The sequence below is a fragment of the Malus sylvestris genome, chromosome 12 (assembly GCF_916048215.2).
Source record: "Malus sylvestris chromosome 12, drMalSylv7.2, whole genome shotgun sequence".
NCBI lineage: Eukaryota > Viridiplantae > Streptophyta > Magnoliopsida > Rosales > Rosaceae > Malus > Malus sylvestris.
This window is the reverse complement of record NC_062271.1, coordinates 28,585,408-28,608,335: the sequence shown is the minus strand read 5'-3', so window position 1 is coordinate 28,608,335 and position 22,928 is coordinate 28,585,408. Positions and strand designations below refer to the sequence as shown.

At 37.5% G+C, this 22,928-nt stretch overlaps 1 protein-coding gene across 2 annotated transcripts; it reads right to left on the bottom strand.

Annotated features, from left to right (window-relative positions):
- Window positions 1–505: 505 nt before the first annotated feature.
- On the bottom strand, window positions 506–11,541 carry LOC126594469 (ankyrin repeat-containing protein BDA1-like). 2 transcript variants are annotated; one of them, XM_050260807.1, is made up of 3 exons: window positions 10,604–11,539; window positions 962–1,608; window positions 506–846 (listed from the first exon to the last, which is right to left on the bottom strand). In XM_050260807.1, the coding sequence occupies exons 1-3, from the start codon at window positions 11,216–11,218 to the stop codon at window positions 798–800; spliced, it is 1,311 nt and encodes a 436-aa protein (XP_050116764.1). In that variant the 5' UTR covers window positions 11,219–11,539; the 3' UTR covers window positions 506–797. The 2 variants fall into 2 exon arrangements, with proteins under 2 accessions (XP_050116764.1, XP_050116763.1); XM_050260806.1 differs by having other exon boundaries at window positions 506–1,608; window positions 10,604–11,541.
- Window positions 11,542–22,928: the final 11,387 nt, after the last annotated feature.

Here is a 22,928-nt window from a genome sequence, read left to right as displayed (position 1 = left end):
TCAAATGAATGTTACTTTTTGACCTGCTTATTTTATCTTTTCCTGTAAATTTGATTTATAGGGCTCTTGGGTTGTGAATTGTGACTGAAAATTTGATCCTCACATGGAGTTAGGCAAAAACCACTATTTTTTTCTTATTACTTTTCTTTTAAATGCATTTTGATTCTGAGATTGCCTCTTTATATAATGTACAATTTTTGTAGTTGCCTTCAATGTTATTGTCATTGTCTCCGGTGCTCAAAAGATCTATACAATATGGTTTTGCCAATAATGTGGGTATTGGGTTGAATATCATAAAAGCGAACATCTGTAACTATAGATCTGCAAATATAAGCTGCTTTTAAGTGTACAAAACACTTTTTTGAGATTAGTTTTTTTTATACTCATTTTATATAAAATCACCTCAGTATCAAACTACTACTATGTTTAGCTATTTATACTTTTTTTATTTTTTTGGGAGCCATTTGTACTGTAGTAACTAATAACAAACTACTAGCAGAGAGAATAACAAATGATAGAAATGAATAATAATAAAAAAGTAGCTACCGTCCAGCATCAAATTAAGGACAACAAACACTTCTAATTTGCATAGCAGATGGATTATTTATCATAACTAAGCAACACTCTTAAATTACCAACCCTGATCCAGAAAGCGCCATTGACCAAGTTCATTGCTACATGTATACAGGGTATATGACCTAGTTAATTATTTCTCAAGCAAAGTAATCACACAACTGCAGGCACATCATTCTCTTCAAAATGCGTTGAATCGGTACGTGAAAGGGAGCCAGTAGTGTTCATGTTCTTGAGACCTGATGTTGACTTGGAGGACTTGGGCAGCAACCACTTCATCACCCAGAGAAGAAACCGGATAGCGTGAATTACGACGCCTATGACCAGCAACACAATCCAAAGAAATATGAAATACCCGGAAATGCGCATTGAATAGAAATTACCGTACTTAGTGTTGTACAACAACAGCACCATTAGGTAAGTGAGTGCCAAGAATGCAATAGTGACCTGCACGGATATCGATAAGAGCCACGTGCACAACTTATTGTGGAGAGGAAATCGAACAATGAGCAAAAGGGTGACAGTCAAAGAAGCAAGGAACGAGATGGTATTGCATCCTATGAAAGCGGGGAAGAAATATATGGCAACTTCTGAGATAGTTTTTGTATCCTTATCTTCCAAAACACCACCGGGTGGATTGACTACGGCTTGAAAAGTCATGGCCGAGATCACCGTAGACACAATCATCAGAGAGCTACGTGTCTCCTTCGCCCATTTATGCGGATCTCTTAACCATTTCATCAATTTTCCCCGGAACCACCCTGTTGGCTTTGATTCCTTCTTTTTCTCCTTCACCCTTCTTGGATTTGGCGATACAGCAACAGCAGCAGCGGCATCAGCTGAGTTAGGATTTTCATTATTTTGTCTTCTGATTAATCCTGCGTCCATCAAAATCTGTTGAATTTCTAAGCTTCTGCTAAAGTCCTCTCTTGCAACGCTGCTGTACTCTAAGATATCGAACATGGTCAGAGACATCCCATTCACACCAGTTGCTTCTGCTCTTATAGCATCAACGGAAAGCAGGTAACGTATAGTCTGTAAATAATATATACACTTTATTAATTTGGTGGAAATTATGCTCCTAAGACCATCTCCAACCCTTGGGCTAAAAGCCAAATTTTTTAGCCCGGAAAATTTAGCTTTTAGCCCAGAAACATCTTTTCTGCTCCAACCCTTCTACCCTAAAATTTTAGCCCGGAATTATTAAAGAATGAAATTAGCCTAAATTTTTTTCTTAAATCAATTTAAAAAAAAAATATGTAGATTATTGTAAATTAATTTTATGAACATTTTAATCTAAAAAAATTTAAATTCCGATAAACATTTCGCATTTAGCCCGGGGGGAAAGCTGGGGGGGTATATGGCCCAGAAATAGCATTTGGCATTTAGCCTAAAATTTTAGCATGGGTTGGAGAGTGTTTGGGGGGTAATTTGGGGGGGGTAATTGCCCAGGGTTGGAGATGGTCTAAGGGGAGCAAACAAAAGAAAGTACACATACAAATTTGGGTTAATCTCAATTTACTACTTTGAATTTTCTTGATTTTCTACATTTGATATATCTAAATTTTTTTCGTCTTAGTTTGGTACTTAATTAAAGTCATAATTCTAGAACAGTTTCACAGATCCATTAAGTTTTCCGTCAAAAGTTCCGTTAAGTGATGATGTGGTGCTCCTGTGAACAATAACTAGACGCCATGTATCAATATGAGCCCACATGGTTATTAAAAAAAAAATTAACAAAAGAACTAAAATTAAAATACTATAAACCTAAAAACCTAAAAGGGTGAAGATCATTTAAAAGAAAAAGGAAGTCGTGCAACTGACCATGAAGGTCTCCGACGACCACAACAGTATATTCCAGGCCTAGCTGATCGACGTTTGCCTCTTTGTGAAGGTGTTTGGATTAAAACTTGAACTTTGGGCTCAAGAGGGAGTTGGCCCAAAGAGAGGTCTAGAATGAGAGATGGTCGAATCCCAGCTAAAGCCCAGATAGCAGAAAATGCCCTTTTCCGACTTGGTGCAGCTCATTTGGACCACTTGCTCACCTACCTAGAGGCCAAGTGGTGTAGACCAGCCAGCTAATCAGCCCAGAAAGTGCTTTACAATGGCAGTACAAGTAAATAGCTGATGAGTCACTACCCTTCAAACTGCATTCGGGCAAGATTACTGCTACAGGAAGCCAAGCCGAAATGTCTATAAAAGAAGAAAGAGAAATAAAAGATAAGGACACTCAAACAAACAAACAAAAGCACAAACTATGCTCAAACCAGATTTGCCTTCAACGAAGTTGTAGTCAGCATTAAGCTTTCATCCCCTTCGGGATACACCTTCACCAAAAGCCTTTGTAATAGCTCTGCTACCTTGTCTAACTCTTGCTGTAGTATCGATTTCTCTTTGTAAACTCATCTCCCTGTCCCTCTTTCTAGATCTCAAACTCCTTCATAGATCACAAAGATAGGAAGTTGCAAGACGATCAGCCTTACTCGACAAGGTGAAACCTTGCCCGACCCTCTTTGTTTTTGTCTTTTCATTCATCTAGAAATATGTTGTATACTTCCATTTGTATCCAAGTTATTTCTAGCGAGCTTATGATTAAAAGACATCTCAGTTCTTGAACCCGATCGGATTAATAGTGTCTAAACCATGTAAATGACAAGTTGGAATCTGCACTTAAAATCTAATCAGATCTGAGTTCTAAACCCTCGGGCATATAAGATTGATCATTCAAAAGTCTTTGGCCTCAAGGCATAAAAAAGAACCTTATGTGGACTTAACCCATCCACAACAGACTTTTGATAACAAAAAGTCCGAAGTTACTTGGGACGCAAGTAATCAATTTATTTCTTAGTTTTATCTATGTTATATTATGATTATCATAGTACGTTTGAGTATGGAATTAATTCTGATAGGAAGCCTCACGGCCTACACCTAAGGCCCTACAAAGGCACCTATTTGGATTCATTCTGCTCTGCGGGCTCGGTGATCAAAAGTACAACGGTCATAATACTTTGTACAACAAAGAAACAAACACTATGTGTTCGAGTACGTGGTTGGTTCTTGATAGGAAGCCTCAAGGCCTACACCTAAGGCCCCACAAAGGCACATTTCATGACCAACACAGTCTCTCGGGCATATACGTAATCAACCTCAAACATCTGCCATGCTAAAGATGGTGGTGGCACGCCTGAGTATCCTAAAAGTTAATCTTGATTGGAAGCCTCAAGGCCTACACCTAAGGCCCCACAAAGACACCTTTCATAGTTAACGATGTCCTTCTCTTTCAGCCTTGCCCGACAAGCACTGCCCGACAAGCCTTGCCCGACAAGCCCACCAGGAAGCAAAAGCCCGACAGACGATAATCAACCGGCGCCAACCTCTCGGGGAGTTGTGTGCTCGTCCGCTAGGAAACTTCCCCGTTGGAAATTCTAGCCACGAACATAGTTTTGGCATGCCCAATAGGACCATGATCAAGTCTTACTTACCCCCGTAAATACGACTCATCTCAACCATTGCTAAAGATGACGGAGCGACTAGCAAATCCTTCTTCGCCATCAGGACAAGTAGTATTGGAAAGCTCGACTCCATCGGAGAAGTCTGAAGGAAATGGAACTAGTGAAGAACTACAGGCTACTATGATTCAAGTATTAAAAAGTATGGAAAGAATTTCCTTGGAAACCAAATGAGAAGTGAGTAGACTCTGCACCTTAACATGGAATTTACAGAGAATACTAGACCTAGAGTTCTCCACACCAAAAAGTGCTCAAGGAAGTGTGAAGAACTAGGCTACCTCAGGGAATGAACCAGTTATTCCTTTATTTCTGTTATTGGAGGAAGAAAAGGATAAGGGAAAGAATAAAGGGATTCTTGAAGGAAGTCAACATGTGAAAGAACCAGTTCTAGAGAAGGAGTTCCTAACTTCCCATTATTATCACTTAATAATAGGAGGTAGAACGAACAAGAGAGAACAAAGTATGGAATGCCCATGAGTACCGGAGAGTCCAGCGGAAAGGAAAGCTCCGCCACTTTAGACAAACTTCTTCCTTACAGACCACCCTTGTTGGCTAATAAGGGAGGATGAGCCAACTGGAGAAAGCCTGAATCAAAGAAGGAAACAAGTGCGGGCAACGACCGAAGCCTGAAGAACGAGTCTGCTCTCATCTTCCATAATAATATAGCTACTCAACAGCTATGGGAAGAATTGGATGAATTAAGAAGGACGGTGGCTCAAAATGCTCAACCACGGGCTCACCCAGTGTTCAGGGTTACCTACTAAAAGCCATATCTTGAATATATTGATGAGCAAAATCCATTTCTTCTCAACTTCAAAATGCCCACATTCCCAACATTCACAGAGGAAGATGGCAGTATGTCCTCCAGAGATATGGTCTAATTGACTATCAATGATCTAATTGAAGTCAAACAATACGACCATGAGTCGACAGAGGATTTCATGATGAGGTTCAGAAAAACAAGGATGAGATGCCAATTCCCTGTTAACTAAGCTCAGCTCATATCAATTGCTCAAAGGGCTTTGAGACTGACTACCTTTGAGGAAAAGATTTTATGATACACAATTCAACGAGCTGCAGGAATTAGTAATCGCTGCCACAAAGTATGAAAGGTTGTTGCTAGAATAGCAACAAGTGAAGCATACTTCCAAAGCTTATCCCTTCTACAAAAACAAAGCAGTAATTCACTGAGTAGAGGTGGATGAAATAGGGTCAGAGCATGAAGATGGCCATGATAGAGAGAAAATAGGTGTGTGCGCTGCTGAGATGACCACGCCTTTCAAGCCATTAATGGTAAAAAGGTTAGTTCAACCCATCAAAGACCAGAAAATTGTGATGAACGACGGAGGCTTCTTTCTTATGAAACCTCCAAAGTACCAGAGTTATTCGTTCGATATGGCCAAAGCACCGGAGATCTATGAAGAACTGGTGCGGGCAAGAGTAATTTTGCCCGACAGTGCTAAAAAGATGCCCAAGCCAGAAGAGTTAAGGGGGAAGAAGTATTGTAAGTTACACTATACCTTCAACCATTCTATAGCCAATTGTGTCCAGTTCAGAGACTGGATACAAAACCTTATAGTGAAGGGAAAGTTATTGCTTGACAAACCCCAAGCTAGCATGATGGTTGATACAAATCCTTTCCCGGATGCCCCTATCAATACAATCAATCTAATTTGGGTAGGGAAGCCTGGGTCATCAGTTGTTGCAAGAAAAAAGGGAGATAGATTCCCTGTTGACCCAATACCCCCATGTCAATAATGGTAGCACCAGAAGAAGGACCAAGTGATCATGATCAGGTCCTGGAATCGGTGTTAATAGGGAAAACGGAAAAGAAAGTAAAGAGGGGGCAGGGAGTTGCCCGAAGTAAATTCAGATAGTACCAAGAGCAGAGCAAGCAAGAGACAAAACACATGTTCATTATGACAAGAGAAGGGTACAAGTGATCCTAATCTAATAAATTTACATCTTCACTTAGGGTGATTATTCGAGAATGATATGTCTTCATAATTGCAAAAATCCTACTAGGTTCGGCCAAAACAGTATGGTTGTTAGTAAGTTGGGACCTAGTATGCTCTAGCTCCGAGTTTGACTTCTTCACGTCTTCATCTTGATGTTTGAGGGTGCTAAGAAGAGATGCTTGCTCAGCCTTAAGAGCAATAAGTCGTTCTTCCAGCTGCTGAATTTCAGAAGTCAGCACTTCAATCATTTCTTTGGTCAGCAAGCCTTCTTTCATCAACTGTTGAACCTGAGCAGAGGTATTTGATTCTTTCTCCTTAAAGCATCTCACTCGATTGGCTTGTCTATCGACTCTCTGATGTTGCTTCCTAAGAGCCCTCAAGTTCTCAAAGTAAGAGAGAAATGAGTCATATTGGGGTTTGGATAGTCGGCCAGCTTTGAAAAGCTCAATTGTAGCCTTTTCCAGATCATGAAGAACCTTAAGGCTAAATGAGGCTGAGAAATCCTTCTTTGCCCATTCCTGGAAGAATCAGTGTTGCTCTTGAAAGCCAGAGGATTCTGAAGAGTGCTTTGTAGATTTCAGCCTCGTCTCAAGTTGCCTGAATTCTTCGAAGAGTTCGGGTAAGTTGACAGTCGCTGAAAATGAAGAAGAAGCAGGAGGGGTTCGCACTCCAGGTTCTTCTAAACCCTCGGGCATATAAGATTGATCATTCAAAAGTTCTTGGCCTCAAGGCATAAAAAAAAACCTTATGTGGATTTAACCCATCCACGACAGTCTTTTGATAACAAGAAGTCCGAAGTTACTTGGAGCGCAAGTAATCGACTTATTTCTTAGTTTTATCTCTGTTATATTATGATTATCATAGTACGTTTGAGTATGGAATTAATTCTGATAGGAAGCCTCAAGGCCTACACCTAAGGCCCTACAAAGGCACCTATTTGGATTCATTTTGCTCTGCGGGCTCGGCGATGAGAAGTATAACAGTCATAATACTTTGTGCGACAATGAAACAAACAATATGTGTTCGAGTACTTGGTTGGTTCTTGATATGAATCCTCAAGGCCTACACCTAAGGCCCCACAAAGGCACCTTTCATGACCAACACAGTCTCTCGGGCATATGCGTAATCAACCTCAAACATCTGTTTTACATCTACCATGCTAAAGATGGCAGTGGCACACCTGAACATCCTAAAAGTTAATCTTGGTTGGAAGCCTCAAGGCCTACACTTAAGGCCTCACAAAGGCACCTTTCATAGTTAACGATGTCCTTCTCTTTCAGCCTTGCCCGACAAGCACTGCCCGACAAGCCCACCAGGAAGCAGAAGCTCGACAGACGATAATCAACCGGCGCCAACCTCTCGGGGAGCTGTGTGCTCGTCCGCTAGGAAACTTCCTCGTTGGAAATTCTAGCCACAAAAAGAAGAATCTTGGATGTGCAGAGAGAAGAATTTATATATGTTTATGTCTTTTTCAAATTGTGCACTGAGAAAAGAATTTATATTGTAGGAGTAAAAAAAGAAATCCCAAGAAATACATAAAAGAAATCCGTATAAATCCATAAAAATCTATAACAGAAATTCATAATAATTTGTCAAAATCCATATGGAATTGTAGAATCTATTAAAATCCTTTAAAATCTATCATTTAAAAAAATTCATTAAAATCCTTTGAAATTCAAATTGACTACACCCCCTTAGTTTTTTATTTTTTAATATTTTAGTTTTTTTTATTTGAATTTTTTTAATATCCACGTGTGCCATATTGACATGTAGCGCTCAGTTAGTATCCACATGAGTGCCGCGTTATCAGTTAACAGAGGTTTTTACGAAAAACTTAACGTATGTGTTAAAGTGTCCTAGAATTATGATTTTAGCTATCAAATTGAGATGAAAAATACTTGATGTATTAAATATTGAAAATTAAAAAACTTCAAAGTAGTAAACAAAGATTATTCCCATAAACCATATAAAAAGGGAACAAACAAAATAAAATTTACACGTGAACATACGCAAACTACCTATTAATAGAACCCTAGTTGTCAACCAAAACTCTATGAAATTATTATTTTAACCCACTTATAAAAACTAAACAAAAATAAAAGGGTTAATCTCAGTTTACTACTCTAAAATTTATTGGTTTCAACATTTGGTACATTAAGTTTTTTCGTCTCACAATGATACATGAAGTCATAATTTAGGAATACTTTCATATATCTGTTAAGGTTGTTGTTAAATCAGTTGCTAACTAGTGACGTAGCACCCATGTAGATAATGACTAGGCGCCATGTGTCAATGGGGCTCACATGAAGATTAAAAAAATAATAAAAAGTAGAAAAATTTAAAAAAAAACCCATCATCTTCTACCTTCCCCGATCCCACCCAACCATTCCTCAATTCTCTCATCTGCACTTACCCAAACCTCTCTCCCTAAAACGTGCACAATCTAGAACCCTCATGGACCAGCGAAGATGCACAAGATTGCAATGTGATCGGTGGTCGGCAGTCTGCGCGAAGCCCGGAACTACGCCTTTGCATTTCCATGGCTGTCTTTGCTAGGCTGTTGGACAGCGTCGAGTTCTTGAACCGCCAAAGCAACGACAATTTTAGCAAATTTGGGGGTGGCTTCGAAGTTTCTGGGTTTTGTCTTCTAAAAATCGAAGTGTGAAGGTTTGAGCTTCAATCGGAGCTTTGTTAACAACATGGCTAGGTTTTGTATTAGAGAAATTGGAGGTTTGGTTTGTTGATTAAGGGATGTGTGGCTATGATTCTCACGAGGGGAAGGGTAAGGTAGGAGAGAATGAAGGAAGGTTGGTTGGGATTGGGGTGGAGGGGGGTGGGGTAAAGAGGAAATGGACCTCTCCGCATTCCTTCCTCTTAATCCACCAAATCAAGGAATCCGTGTTGTTGAAATTTGATCCAAATGTTACAAACATAGGCCCACTTTAAAAGTTATAATAGCTTCAATCATTGGATCAAATTTCAATGGTCTGGATCCCTTGATTTGGTGGTTGATGTGGCAAATTGAATACAAGTGCTAAATTCTCTTCTTTTCCAATTGATGTGTCAAATATTTATTTTATTATTTTATTGGGCCTAGAGTTACATTAACAATTAAAAAATAATCAAAATTAGTTTTAGTTTTTATTATATTGGTTGTTAATGGGATCCATGCATTAAAAATTAAATTAAATATATTTGACTCTTGTTTGCTGTAAAAAAAAGGCAGCTAGAAAGCAAGGACTCACATGCCACATCATATATGGCATATCCTATGGAGAGCACTTAAATGTCTTTTAATCCTATTTGGCATATTTGACATCTCATTTGGAGATGGTCTTAGGAGGAAGGGATATGGAGATGATTCATTTTCTGGGAAAGAGATAGGAGATGGTGGTTTTTTTTTAATTTCCACGTGGGCGCATTTTGACACGTGGCACCCAGTTATTGTCCACGTATGCACCATGTCACCAATTAACGGCTGATTTAACACTAATCTTAATGGATGTATGAAAGTGTCCTAAAACTATAATTTCAGATACCACTTTGGCAGTGATGGAGTTAGAAATTTATGTCAGAATGGGCCTTTAAACTAAATGCAAGAAATTAAAAAAAATATATAGTAATATAGTTAATTGGAGAACAATTAAAAGTTAATTTTTCTAGCTTTTTAGTTAAAGTCAGAGCTTTAAAATTTAGATAAAATTTAGTATTGAGATGATTATGTTATAAAAATAGAGCTTGTTTACAAGTTTTGGTAAAAAGGTATTTCATATGTTAGATTCAAGTAAAAATTAAGGTTATGACTAGCTCAAAATATTGTAAGATATTTCTTTCAACATAATGTAAAAATTTAAGGTTATGACTATCTCAAAAATATTACAAGATATTTCTTTCAACATAATTGGATCTTATTCTCGAATGTATAAACATTATTTTATATGAACTGATAAAAAAAGGTAGAAGGTTTTTGGCTGTGGACATCTATTATTGGGAGTTTTAAAAATCAGAAGAAAGATAGCGGACCTCGTGTCCAACCAAACTCTACTTAACCATAACACCACATACTTCTATTGTTATATTAAGTGGACATCACGTATAAGACTGCAAATTCCAGGATGGGCCTCGCCTTCATGTGGCTCCGCCGCTGTATTTTAGGATGAAAAAACTTGATATACCAAATTTTAAAAACTAAGAAATTTAGGGTTAATAAACTGAGATTAACCCAAAATAAAAAATTTGGGCAATTTAGTAATTACATAAACATAAATTTTATTGTTTTTTACAACAACCTCACATCCAAGTTAGTATAGCATGATGTATTTAAAACTCAAAAAAATTATGTTAAAAAAAACTTACAAATAAAATAAAATAATAAAAAAAACTGCTCATCATTATCCCAATTTTCGTAATTAATTTTTTTTTAAATTAAAAACTAGTTACACTTCATAATAAAAAACAAAACAAAATAAAATTGTTCACGCAGTGTGGGCATCTGCTAGTATTTATTAATATTGTAAAAAACTAAGAATATCCGGTATAGAAAATGGAAATATATATACGTACCTTAATTTGCCTTAGCATCAAAGCTAAGTGCAGGATGGTCACACCACCATCACAGCCAGCTCTTGAGTTGAGGAACTCACCATTGCCGTCTCTTTCAACCAACAGTCTTTCAACCAACAGTTTCAAGCACTCTAACTGGTTGTGTATAATACACAAGTGCAAAACTGTTTCTTTCGATCTGTTTTTAACTTTGGCATAAATGGACCCAGGATTTTCATCAATCAACTTCTGGAGCACCTCAACTTCTCCTCTCATGGCTGCATAGTGAAGAGGGATTCTTCCATTTTCATCAAAATTCGAGCACGCACCAGCATACACAGATAACAAAGCGTCGACGGTCTCCTTGTGGCCCTTAGCAGAAGCCAAGTGCAGGGGCGTGCGTCTATCGGCGTCCACCCCCTCTGCAAGTTTGGGATTGTTAGTGCAAAGGGCTTTGGTAAACTCAGTGTGGCCGTGCAAAGCCGAAACATGCAAGGGGGTTCCGATTTTGCCGGTCTGCAGGGATATTCTCCATAGAATATCTGGGTCTTTTACGATCAACCTGTTTAAGGATTCTACACTCCCGGTCCGTGATGCCTCGTACACTTCATCTTCATCATGCCGCGTGATCTCCATTGTTTTTTTTTTCTCTCTTTCTGAACTTTGCTTCACTTAGAAAAATTTTCAGAGAGCAATCGATTATTTGTAATAGCGAACAAAATGCGCGTATATCAAAGGGACTCTTATAAGGTCAAATATAAAAGCAATTACAAAACGACTCTAAGGTGATTCACGTATGTCCGCATGGACTGATTATAACCGTACGTTGAAGCTTGTGTGGAGCTCGCAAATTATCGACGACCAAGACCAGTCCCCATCCTGCACGCGAGCGGCTAAAATCTGATACGTGAACGTCTGCATCTCCTGAAGTCGTCCAACAAGTCTTTGTTCATGATAGACCGGAGCTGGTAGTACTAAAAACAAGCTTTGAAGTTTTCCTGTTGTTTTTACTGTGCAATCATGCATGAGCAGATTCTTAGTTAAATTTTTTTCCCCATATTATGACAATTTTCTTTGGCTCTTTTATGCAAACCTCGAAGTTTTCTGTTCTCATTTTCCCCAGATTTTGATTTTCTATAATATAGTTAGATCTTGTGTTTGTAATTAATTATAATTTGTGTGACATTTCCATGTTAAATACTACTAATTACTAATTAGTGAGTTCTGGGTATATTTAGGAAAATTTTATTCATACCTACTTATTCTCTTTCTACACCCAACTTATATTTTTTTTATCTTGAAATTCCGAATGTGCCCAACAATTCTCTTTCTACATTCAAAAGTGAAAAAAATAAAAACAAAAAATCAAAAATAAAATTTCAGAGGAAACTCCGGCCACCCCATCTCTCCAAACCCCAACCACCCCAAATTTCTACTCCTCCCCAACAAATGCAACTGCTGCAATTTCAATTGTAGTTCTTGAAGAAAGGTATAGCTGCTACCTTTCTGTACAAAGTCTTGGATTTTTATGTGGGGTTTTTTTTTTGTGCGTTTTTTTCTCTCTCATGATAATATTAATATTGTTGTTAGTTATTAAATTCGACTATTGCATATGTTAAATTTTACTTCAAATTGCAGTAATTGTCATCCACGTAAATATTTTTGTGTAGAATTGCAGACCGTTTGAATTTTGGATGAGAGTGTAGAATATTTGTAAGTTGGTTCTGTTGTGGGATCTCCATATAGCAAATTTATCCAACTCAGTATTTCAAAACTCGTAGGTTAGGCTGTCTACTCTAGCTATACAATTCTTCAGTGTATGCTTTCCCTAAAAAAAGGTCGTACCCAGTGCACAAGGCTCCCGTTTTACGCTGGGTCTGGGAGAGGTGAATGTCGGCTAGCCTTACCCCCATTTATGGAGAGACTGCTCCCAAGTCTCGAACCCGAGACCTACTGCTCATGGGCGAAGACACTTGCCATCGCACCAAGTGTGACCTCTCCCTGATTGATAAAAAATCATACATGAATCTTCTCATTCAAATACTGTAGCTAATAAACAAATGAAATTAATTTGTAAAATTGGATTCTGGCATTTGGAAATTAGTTTGAAAGCATGTTTCTGTATAGTGTTAAATATATGCACAAATATATTAAAAACTTTACATGCTTTTGGGCAACTATTTTTTAAGTAGGTGAAGTCCTTCTGTTGCATTGATACAACTGTATCTTCAATTAACTTACAATCTATTAACATTCAAATGAATTAAGATGTAATATTGTCGCGTGAAGTTGTGAACATCAGTACTTGCTGACCACCTTTACACATCACAGTGAACTACATTTTTCTTGATTCTGCTTTCAAAAAATATAATCAACAAATTCACCGATTTGGTAAAGTGCTTTTATATGCACTTTAGAATTGTGCTATCTTCCCAATTTTTGTATAAAATTGTGTTTCCATCATTAGGGTCCTCTAATTATGTACTGTGTAGACAGATTCACTGTATAATAGCTTCTCTACAATTTAAAAAGCAAGAAAATAAGTATTAATGGTGTGAATTAAAAACATGTAAAAAATATTATTTATAATTGAACAATCTTATGTCAAACAAGTTTTTAGGATAACACTCAAACATAAGAATGACATAAGCTGTAACTTTGATAAAATTGATGTACCAGTACAAAATTCTGCACTACAAAACTTTACACACGTATTTATAGTTCTTAGAGACTTAATATATATAATTAATTTTTGTTTTTTTTAACAGATATTTGTGTCACAAGTGACATACAGAATAACTAGAGACCGAACAGAATAGGTAATGTGCAATGAAGGTATTGCGGGCACGTTGGGTGTGCCATAGATTGGCATGGATATGACATGTAGTGCTGGACTGAATTGGACTTGCCTGGATTCATATTCGCTGTTTGGTACTCGCTAGTGGAAAAGGATCATCGCCGGATTCTTTTTTTTGGGGATCTTAAGGATCCCGTGATCGTGACCGTTCATCGTATATCGTTCAATCAGTTTTCGTTAGGTACTATTTATATTTAATTCTAAATTTTAAATTTTAAAATGATTTCTGACTGCACGATATACGATGAACGATCACAATCACGAAATTCCTAGAATTCCCAAGAAAATGATCTAGCAAGAATCCTTTTCCCCCAGCAGACTGGACTGGATTAGATTAGTCCTTGTGGTCTATTGTTGTTCTAAATTTTGTCCCTGCAATCGTAGAGTTGTAATATATAAGGTCTAAAACCTCCCAATGAGTCAGAATATCAGATCAGATTATTAGTATATTCCCACAAATAAGGACCGGGTGAATTTTGACTGGGAAACACCGCGTGAAATGTAAGTGATATGAAAGGCGCCAAACGCTAGATCCCTTTCAGCAGACTGGACTGGATTTGATTAGTCCTTGTGGTCTATTGTTGTTCTAAATTTTGCCCTGCAATCGTACAGTTGTAATAAATGAGGTCTAAAACCTCCCAATGGGTCGAAATATCAGACCTTATCTCTATAAAGATTCCCACATATAAAGCTGATGTACCACACATATTTTTTTTCCTTTTTCTTCTTTCAACTCTGGGAATCCAACCGTTTGGATTTCTTCTTGAAATTTTTAATTTTGTAGTCAAGATTATACTATTAGAACTCTTCATTGGAACTATATTTTAGAGAACTGATTATTCTCTTCAAGTCCCTATAAAAATCTTCAAGAATGATGGTGGAGCCCCTAATGACGTGTTTACGAAGAGGCAATGGAATGTGCGGAATGAAATTGCACACAATTTAAGCAATTCAAGTGTTTACTAACATGAGAGAGAATAATAAGGTGGGATCCAGATTAATTTTGAATTAGATTTCGAAATTTTCTGGAGTTGGATTCTCTAATAATAATTGATATTTGGATTCATTGAATTGGTGTCCTCCGAGAATCAAAGTTTTGTTCCAAAATTAGCCTAATTTATTTTCTCAAATTCAAAACAGCCTTACAACTTCATTGCCAAAGTCTATAGAGATAACCATATCTAGGAATGACAATTTTAACCGTTAAAACCGATAGCAGTGGATAACTACCCGAATGGATTTGAGTATAAAAATTCGGGTATATTTTGGATAGGGAAAAAACCGTGAACAATATTCGATTATGGTTTTGGATATGGTTATAGGAATCTCATTCCCCAATCCGTATCCGTTCTCGAATATGAACCGAATTATATATAAGAAAAACTAATGAAAATAATTTCAAATCTTTACATTTTAATAAAAAATCATACACTAATTTTATTTAATGATAAAGACAAAAACAATAAAAATAAATTAAAAAACATAAAAAGTATGCGCGCGTCCCCCACTCACCCACTAAAAACTCTCGCTCATCTGTTACCATTCTAATGGTGAAAATGGCTACTGGGTTGCTCTCACTTTTGCTTGCATTCGCATTGCTGCTCACTAATCCTGCTTCTAAAAAAAACCCCAAAATTCCATCAGACTTGGTGAAAACGGCGTTGTAAAAGTTAGAAAGTAAAAATTGAGATCCAAACCCCCAAACCAAAACTCCATCAGACTTCACTTCTAACCAACTACTCGTAATTGCCTCTGTTTTTCCTTTACATGGCAGACAAATTTTTGTTTGATTTTCGTTTCAGTGCTTCAATTTTTGGCTATGATTTTTTATGCATTGGACATCAACATATGAAGAGGAGAAATTTAAATACGTCATCATACTGATGTTTTGCGACAAAAAGATAATATATGTGTATATTTTTATAGAAAAATTAATGAAAATGACTTTTAAATCTTTGTATTTTAATGAGTATCGAAAAAAATTAGAAGAAGAAAATGTGTTTGGAAGGTGAGAATGTGCCAAGAATATTCAAGAAGAGGGAGAAGAATGTAGTACCGTTAAGTTTTATAAATAGTGTAGTACCGTTAAATTTCATAAATAGTGTAGTAAGTTTCATAAACAGTGTCATAAGTTTCATAAACAGTGTCATAAGTTTCATAAACAATGTGAGGACGCGTAAGTCCGTGCGTCAGATATTTTTTATATATTAAATTATGGCTTTTTCATTAAAATTTAAGTTCTTTTGTCATTTTTATTAAAATTTAAGGGGTTTTCATTAAAATTTAAATCTTTTTAATTAAATAAAGTTATAGCATGATTTTTTATTAAAATAAATTTAGTCCAAACCCTTTTTATGAAAGTTCGCTATATATAAGAGTGCGTTTTTGCTCATCCACACTAACTATAGGGTATGCTCACCACCTCTTTCAATGTTTGCCATGTGTAATCCACACTAACTCTAGTTAAGCCTTATTTTTTTAAATTATTTTTGCTTTAATTAATAGGTGAGAGAATCCTACTTTTACTTATTTACTTCCATATATATCCTTTCTTTTTAAATATTTTATTAAAACTTTAAACTCCCATTTTTGAATACAAACAGACTCAACTAATTCCAATGTAAAAAACATAAACATAAACTTAAAACCCCAATGTCGATTACGCCTTCAAAGGTTTTCTGCAAACTTCCATGACTTAGATCTTTACTATTGTATGATCATGTAAGGAGTTTTTTTTTATTTTTTTATTTTATCATAAATGAAGTTTTTATCATAAATAGGATATGTAACTAGTTGGAGATTATGGTAATCAAAATATGTGTAATCAAACTTTTATGGCAATTAAAATATGCAAGCTTGATCTTCCATCTGCATATGATTCTAACTTTATATGGATATACGAATCATATCAAATTATTTCGTCAATATCCAACAAAAACTAATTTCAGTGACAAAACTAATAGGACAAATGATGTCATTCAAAATACAATTGTTTTAGATGAAACTCGTCAAAATAAAATTGTACAAAAAGCTAGTCCAAAAAATACAATTGTTTGAGATGAAACTCATCAAAATAAAATTGTACAAAGCTAGTAGGATAAATATTCTCCACTTCAAAGGATGTCATTCCAAAAAAATTCTCTAAATTCCATTACAACTTGATCTAAGATGTTGATGGATTTGAAAAATTCAGTTCAGGAGTGGTTCTCAAAGGTATTGGTTGAATGTTTGATGTTGATGGATTTGGAAAATTTCAGTTGAGGAACATTCAACCAATACCTATGGGAACCACTCCTCAACTAAAATTTTCAAATCCATCAACATCAAAGGATGTCATTCCAAAAAAAATCTCTAAATTCTATTACAACTTGATCTAAGATGTTGATGGATTTGAAAATTTCAGTTCAGGAGTGGTTCCCAGAGTTATTGGTTGAATGTTTGATGTTGATGAATTTGAAATTTTCAGTTGAGGAACATTCAACCAATACCTCTGGGAACCACTCATCAACTAAAATTTTCAAATCCATCAACATCAAACATCCAACTAATACCTCTGGGAACCACTCATGAACTGAATTTTTCAAATCCATCAACATCTTGGATCAAGTTGTAACATAATTTAGAGAATTTTTTTTGGAACGACATCCCTTGAAGTGGAGAATATTCATCCAACTAGCTTTGTACAATTTTATTGTGATGAGTTTCATATCAAACAATTGTACGTTGTTGGATATTGATAAGTTTCATCTCAAACAATTGTATTTTTTGGACTAGCTTTTTGTGCAATTTTATTTGACGAGTTTCATCTAAAACAATTGTATTTTGAATGACATCATTTGTCCTAGTAGTTTTGTCATTGAAATTAGTTTTTGTTGGATATTGACAAAGTGATTTGATATGATTCGTATATCCATATAAAGTTAGAATCATATGTAGATGGAAGATCAAGCTCGCATATTTTAATTACCATAAAAGTTTGATTACACATATTTTGATTACCATAATCTCCAACTAGTTACAGATCCTATTTATGATAAAAAAAACTCCATTTATGATAAAAACTCCTTACATGATCATACAATAGTAAAGATCTAAGTCATGGAAGTTTACAGAAAACCTATGAAGGCGTAATCGACATTGGGGTTTTAAGTTTATGTTTAAGTTTTTTAAATTGGAATTAGTTGAGTCTGTTTGTATTCCTACAGTACTGTTGGAGCGGAAAATTTCGGATCCTTTAAATCCTTCAACTAGTAAATCTTGTAATCACATCGAGAAGCCAAACATCATCTTTGCTTGCCATCAATGAGAGTGGGGGGACCCGTAAGAAAACACTCCGACGCTCTAGTCAGTCGTTGTTCAAAATAATTGCAAGACATTGTAAAGCTATCAGATACTTCCCTTTTTTCCTCCCCCTAGGCTGGTGGGATTCTTGGCCTTTTATAGGCATTGAAATCTTGGGCTCAAAATCCCACTTTCCTTCTATTTTTCCATGTTCCATGGAGTGGGTATTATGTTACTTGATTGTAGCTCCACTCCTCATGTTTGCTGTGCTAGTGGCTTATTTAGTGGAGGAGTCATTTTTGGCTCCCATTGCCCCCTTTTTTCTTTGCAAACACATATCGTTTAGAGTTTGTAGAGGAAAAATGTTTCGTTCCAAAAATTCATTCAACTTGAGATTTCATCTGACACGCCCCGATCCTGATATTCTTCGAATATCAGGATAGGCACGTGCTGGCCGACACCCAAGGGTGAGGAAAGCCATTTATTGGGTGCAAATGCGGAAAACAAGGAATAGATAAGGTTTATAAATATAAAAGAATAAAAAAATGCATTTAAGGAACGTGTTCAGAGCATACAACTAACTAGAATACTAAAAGAAATAATATAAAATTGAATGAAACAAAGGATGGATCCTACACTGAGAAGTCTCGAAGATGCCGATGCGGAAATGCCTGGACGTCAAAATTAACCTAGGAAGGGTCTTGGATGAAAACCCGAAAAGTCAACGTTGATCGTTGACCGGTCAAAGTCAAAGTCAATGGGTCAAAGTCAGTAGGTCAATTGGTTTGGTCAAACCTAGTCAGCTGGTTTAGGGTTAGGGTTTAGGTTTAGGGCTTCAGGGTTTAGGATTAGACTTAGGGCTTTTGGGTTTAGGGGAAAAATAGGGAGAAGAGTTTAGAATTTGGGTTTTTGGGTTTTAGAATTAGAGTTCAGGGTTTAGGAAAAATAGGTGGGCTGGGTTAGGGTTTAAACTACACGGGCCCAAAGGCCCAATCTCCTCACGGCCCGAAGACCTAATTTGAAAAAGGTTTTGGGTTTACAGATAAGGCCCAAAGGCCTTTAACAATTTAATTAAACCAAAACAATTAATAAATAAAAGAAAAGGACTTTGGCTTGGGTCTGAAACGGGCCTAAGGCCCGATGGTCTCTGAGGTGGCCTATAAGGCCTATGCTTGATGGGTCGCCGGACCCAAGGAAGAAGAAGGCCGGAATTCGGCCACAAATCTGAACAAACTTTAAACCCTCATAACTTTGTCAATACTTAACGAAATCGAGTGATTCAAAAACGAAAGTTGTAGTTCTAGAAGAGACGAAGAGAATGATATCTCACACGACATCTAACTCGTCGTGGTTTGACCGTAAAATGCCTCGAAAGCCTCGGAGGTCGCCGAAAACTGGGTAAGATTCAATTGAGTCTAACTTCTTCAATACTCAACGAAATTGGGTGAAACAAAAAGGAAAGTTGTAGTACTCAGCGAGACGAAGAGATTGATATCTTGTACGCCAGCCAACTCGCCGTATTTTGGCCGTAAATTTCCTCGAAAGAGGCGGTGCTCGCCGGAAAACTGGGGAAAGCTCCCCGAGTTGTTTTCACGTCTAAACCTTCACCGAAAGCCATATTTTAACAACCACCAAGCCTTCTAGACTACCAGGGAGAAAGATTGAAGAGTGATTCAACTTACCTTCATTGGAAAACACTTGCACATTGACTGTGCATAGTGTTAAAGATAGACCGAAGATGTGAGGGAGAGAATGAAGGTCCAAGTGATGGTGATGGGTGGTGTCGTCTTCGTTGATGTGGTGTGGAAGTGAGGGTGTGAGGGTTGGTTCACGGGGAGAAGGAGAGAGTGCAGAGAGAGCACGGGTAGAGATGAGAGAGTGAGGGAAAAGAGAGAACTGAGAGAGAAGAGAAACCGGGGACACAAAAGCAAGGTAGGCCCCTGGGCACACCTATTAAGATCCAAAAACAATTTTAAAAGCAAGGTAAACTCAATTTTAGTGAAAATACAATTTAAATTGGGAGTGGGTGTAACATCATCATTAGTTTAGCCTTCAGCTACGATCATATGGTCTTCGACCATGAATTTTGGGTTTTTGACCTTCGATCTTGAGCATTTGGCTCTTATTCGGTCTAGGTCTTCAACCCACGATCTCATGATGTTCGATCACCAATTTATAAAGTAATAGCATGCCCCCAGAGTAATTAAAATTTGAATAACATCGACAATACTAATGAGCATGTGTAAGATAGAAACTCTTATCCGTTGGGCAATTTCGTTGTTGTCGAATTAAATTGATTTCCTTTGCTAACAACCCTTGGGTGCTTGCCGAATAACTATTAGGTAATTTCATTACATCCGTTGCAGCCAGAGTGAACTTTGATTGTGTTTCCTTGCTTTGAAACCTTGAACACATGTTCTATTTGATGACTTGGTAGGAACTCATTGTCTCTTTGTGCAATTGTTTTCCTAAGCTAGAATTGAATGCTTCAGGTCTCGTCCTTCTCATCTTTTGAGTACTTGTTGCCCCAATGGAATGGTTTCTTCATGCAATTCCTCAAATGGTTTCTTCGTGCAATTCCTCAAGGACAAGTTGCTTATCAAGTATCATCATTGACTGTCTGATCTTTTGGGCTTCTCTTTTCTCTTCATGCCTGTGTTCTTCAAATATTAACACACTTTTGCGGTCAATACATCACAATAATACTAAGAACAAGATTATACAATTAGAGATGCCCATTAACAAAACCATTGCATGCCGATCACTAAGTATCACAAAATCATTGAGTGAAAAGAAAATACTTGAACTAAACTGATTATTTCGAATTAAGAACTCAAGTATCCTGGTACGTATAAAATATGCAAGCTTGCGGAAACTACAGTATTGAGAATCACATGTGTGGCTGCTTCGTTAATTCATTTCTTCGACTAAAATGCTATTTTTTATATATTTTCCAAGCCATAATTGTAAGCTATGATAACAAAGCTTAAAATTGGTGAAATCATAAAAAGAGAGAATACAAATCTTCATGTTTGGGGTTAAGTCCTGCCCCCCAATTCTCAATTCAATTGGTTAATCAGTAAAAAATTCATTAGTTTACACATGGGTAGTGCAACCATTCCAATAAAAATGTAGAAATCCCAATATCTACGTAAACCATTTTAAACCACGAAGGTACTGTAGAAATCCATATTCATCTTGCAGTGCGGCATAACCTTATGCTTCGACAAAAATGTTAGTTCGCACTATAAATCACATGATTGTGGAAAGATAGAAGAATAGAAAAACTTCACTATTTAGGGTTTTGGCCCGTGCCCCCATTGTGGCTTAGGTGGAAACCATGACTTCTCAATATGGCTTTTTGTATAAATTCCCACAGACGACGCCAACTGTTGGAGCGAGATTTCCTACGAGAAGAAATACATCCACAGATTTGTTGACCGCAATCCTAACGTTCGCCGAATCCTTCTTTGAGACGTCGTAAAATAATCTTCCTCCGTAGCTTGCCCAGGTGGGGTACCTGCAAAAGATACTCTGACGCTCAAGTCAGTTGATTGGTTTCTATTTTCTGGATTCCTTTGGGTATTCCTCACGTACCTGGTTATTTGGATCCTCTCTCTATTTATAGGTCCGCATGCTTGAGGATCAAGTACCACCACCAGTCCTCCTTCCCACTTCCTTAGTGGTCATCCGTCATGCAACTGCATGCCCTGGGAACAAATACCATAACCCGTTTCCCTCTCCTACTTCTCCTCCGTAGTGGGGAATTATCTAGGCACGTTCCCTTGCATATACTTTTTGTGGGCTTTTGTCTTGCACACCTATTTCTCCTTGGATGATTGGTATTGGCCCATGAGTCGACGCCGGATTTTATCCTCCCACAATTCAATGTGGGAGCCAAAAATGACTCCTCCACTAAATAAGCCACTAGCACAGCAAACATGAGGAGTGGGGCTACAATCAAGTAACATATTACCCACTTCATGGAACATGGAGAAATAGAAGGAAAGTGGGACTTGGAGCCCAAGACTTGAATGCCTATAAAAGGCCAAGAATCCCACCAGCCTAGGGGGAGGAAAAAAGGGAAGTATCTGATAGCTTTCCAATGTCTTGCAATTATTTTGAACAACGACTGACTAGAGCGTTGAAGTGTTTTCTTGCAGGTCCCCCCGCTCTCATTGATGGCAAGCAAAGATGATGTTTGGCTTCTCGATGTGATTACAAGATTTACTAGTTGGAGGATTTAAAATATCCGAAATTTTTCGCTCCAACAGTTGGCGCCGTCTGTGGGAATGAAACAGAATTAAGCTACAAACATGACTGGATCCGCATAAGAAGTTCTGAATCCCTCCGAAGATACAAGGACTTGATCGGTACACGCGAGGTCTCAATCCCAAAATAGTGATCCCAGTCTTGCCATAGAACAATTTAGAAGGCTAACGAGGGAATTGCGTGAAACAAAAAAGACAGCAGAGAAGGCGTTGAAGAAGGCTGAAGCGAAAAACGCAGTAGAAGGTGCAATCGGCACCAAGAGACAACGTGCAGAAGAGGAAGATAAGGGGGCAGCTTTAGTAGCACGTCATCCAGTAACCGTGTTGAAATGACGAAAAATCAGGGCGAAGATGATCACAGGGGAAAATGATCGAAAAAGGTAAAAGATGTTGATTTGCGAGAACAAATTGAGAAGATTGTGAAGGGATATAAGCACCAGACTCCGGTGGAACTTGCCTTGCAAGCAGCCAGATGGATTCACAAATCGCCGTTCACGAAGGACATCCTGAAAGCTAACAAACCTGCCAAATTCACCCAACCAAAGTTTAGGCTGTTTGAAGGCACGACCGATCCCGCCGAACACATTTACCACTTTCAACAGCAGATGGCTCTTGAAGGAGACGACGAGGCTCTTCTGTGCAAGTTGTTCCCCTCAAGTCTCTTGGGATCATCTTTGACTTGGTTCAGACAATTGAAACCGAGGTTTATCGAAAGTTTCACAGAGCTTTGCGAAGCATTCATATCTCAATATGTCTGCAATCGGATGCCAAGAAAAGACGTTACGATCTTGTTTAGTACCAAACAAAATGTTGGCGAGAGCCTTAAAAGCTACATGACTAGGTTCACGGAAGAGATGTCCACCCTAGAAGAATGTGATTCTCACACTGCATCTTTGGCATTCTGAGAAGGGGTGTTGTCTGGAACGAAGATGCGTAG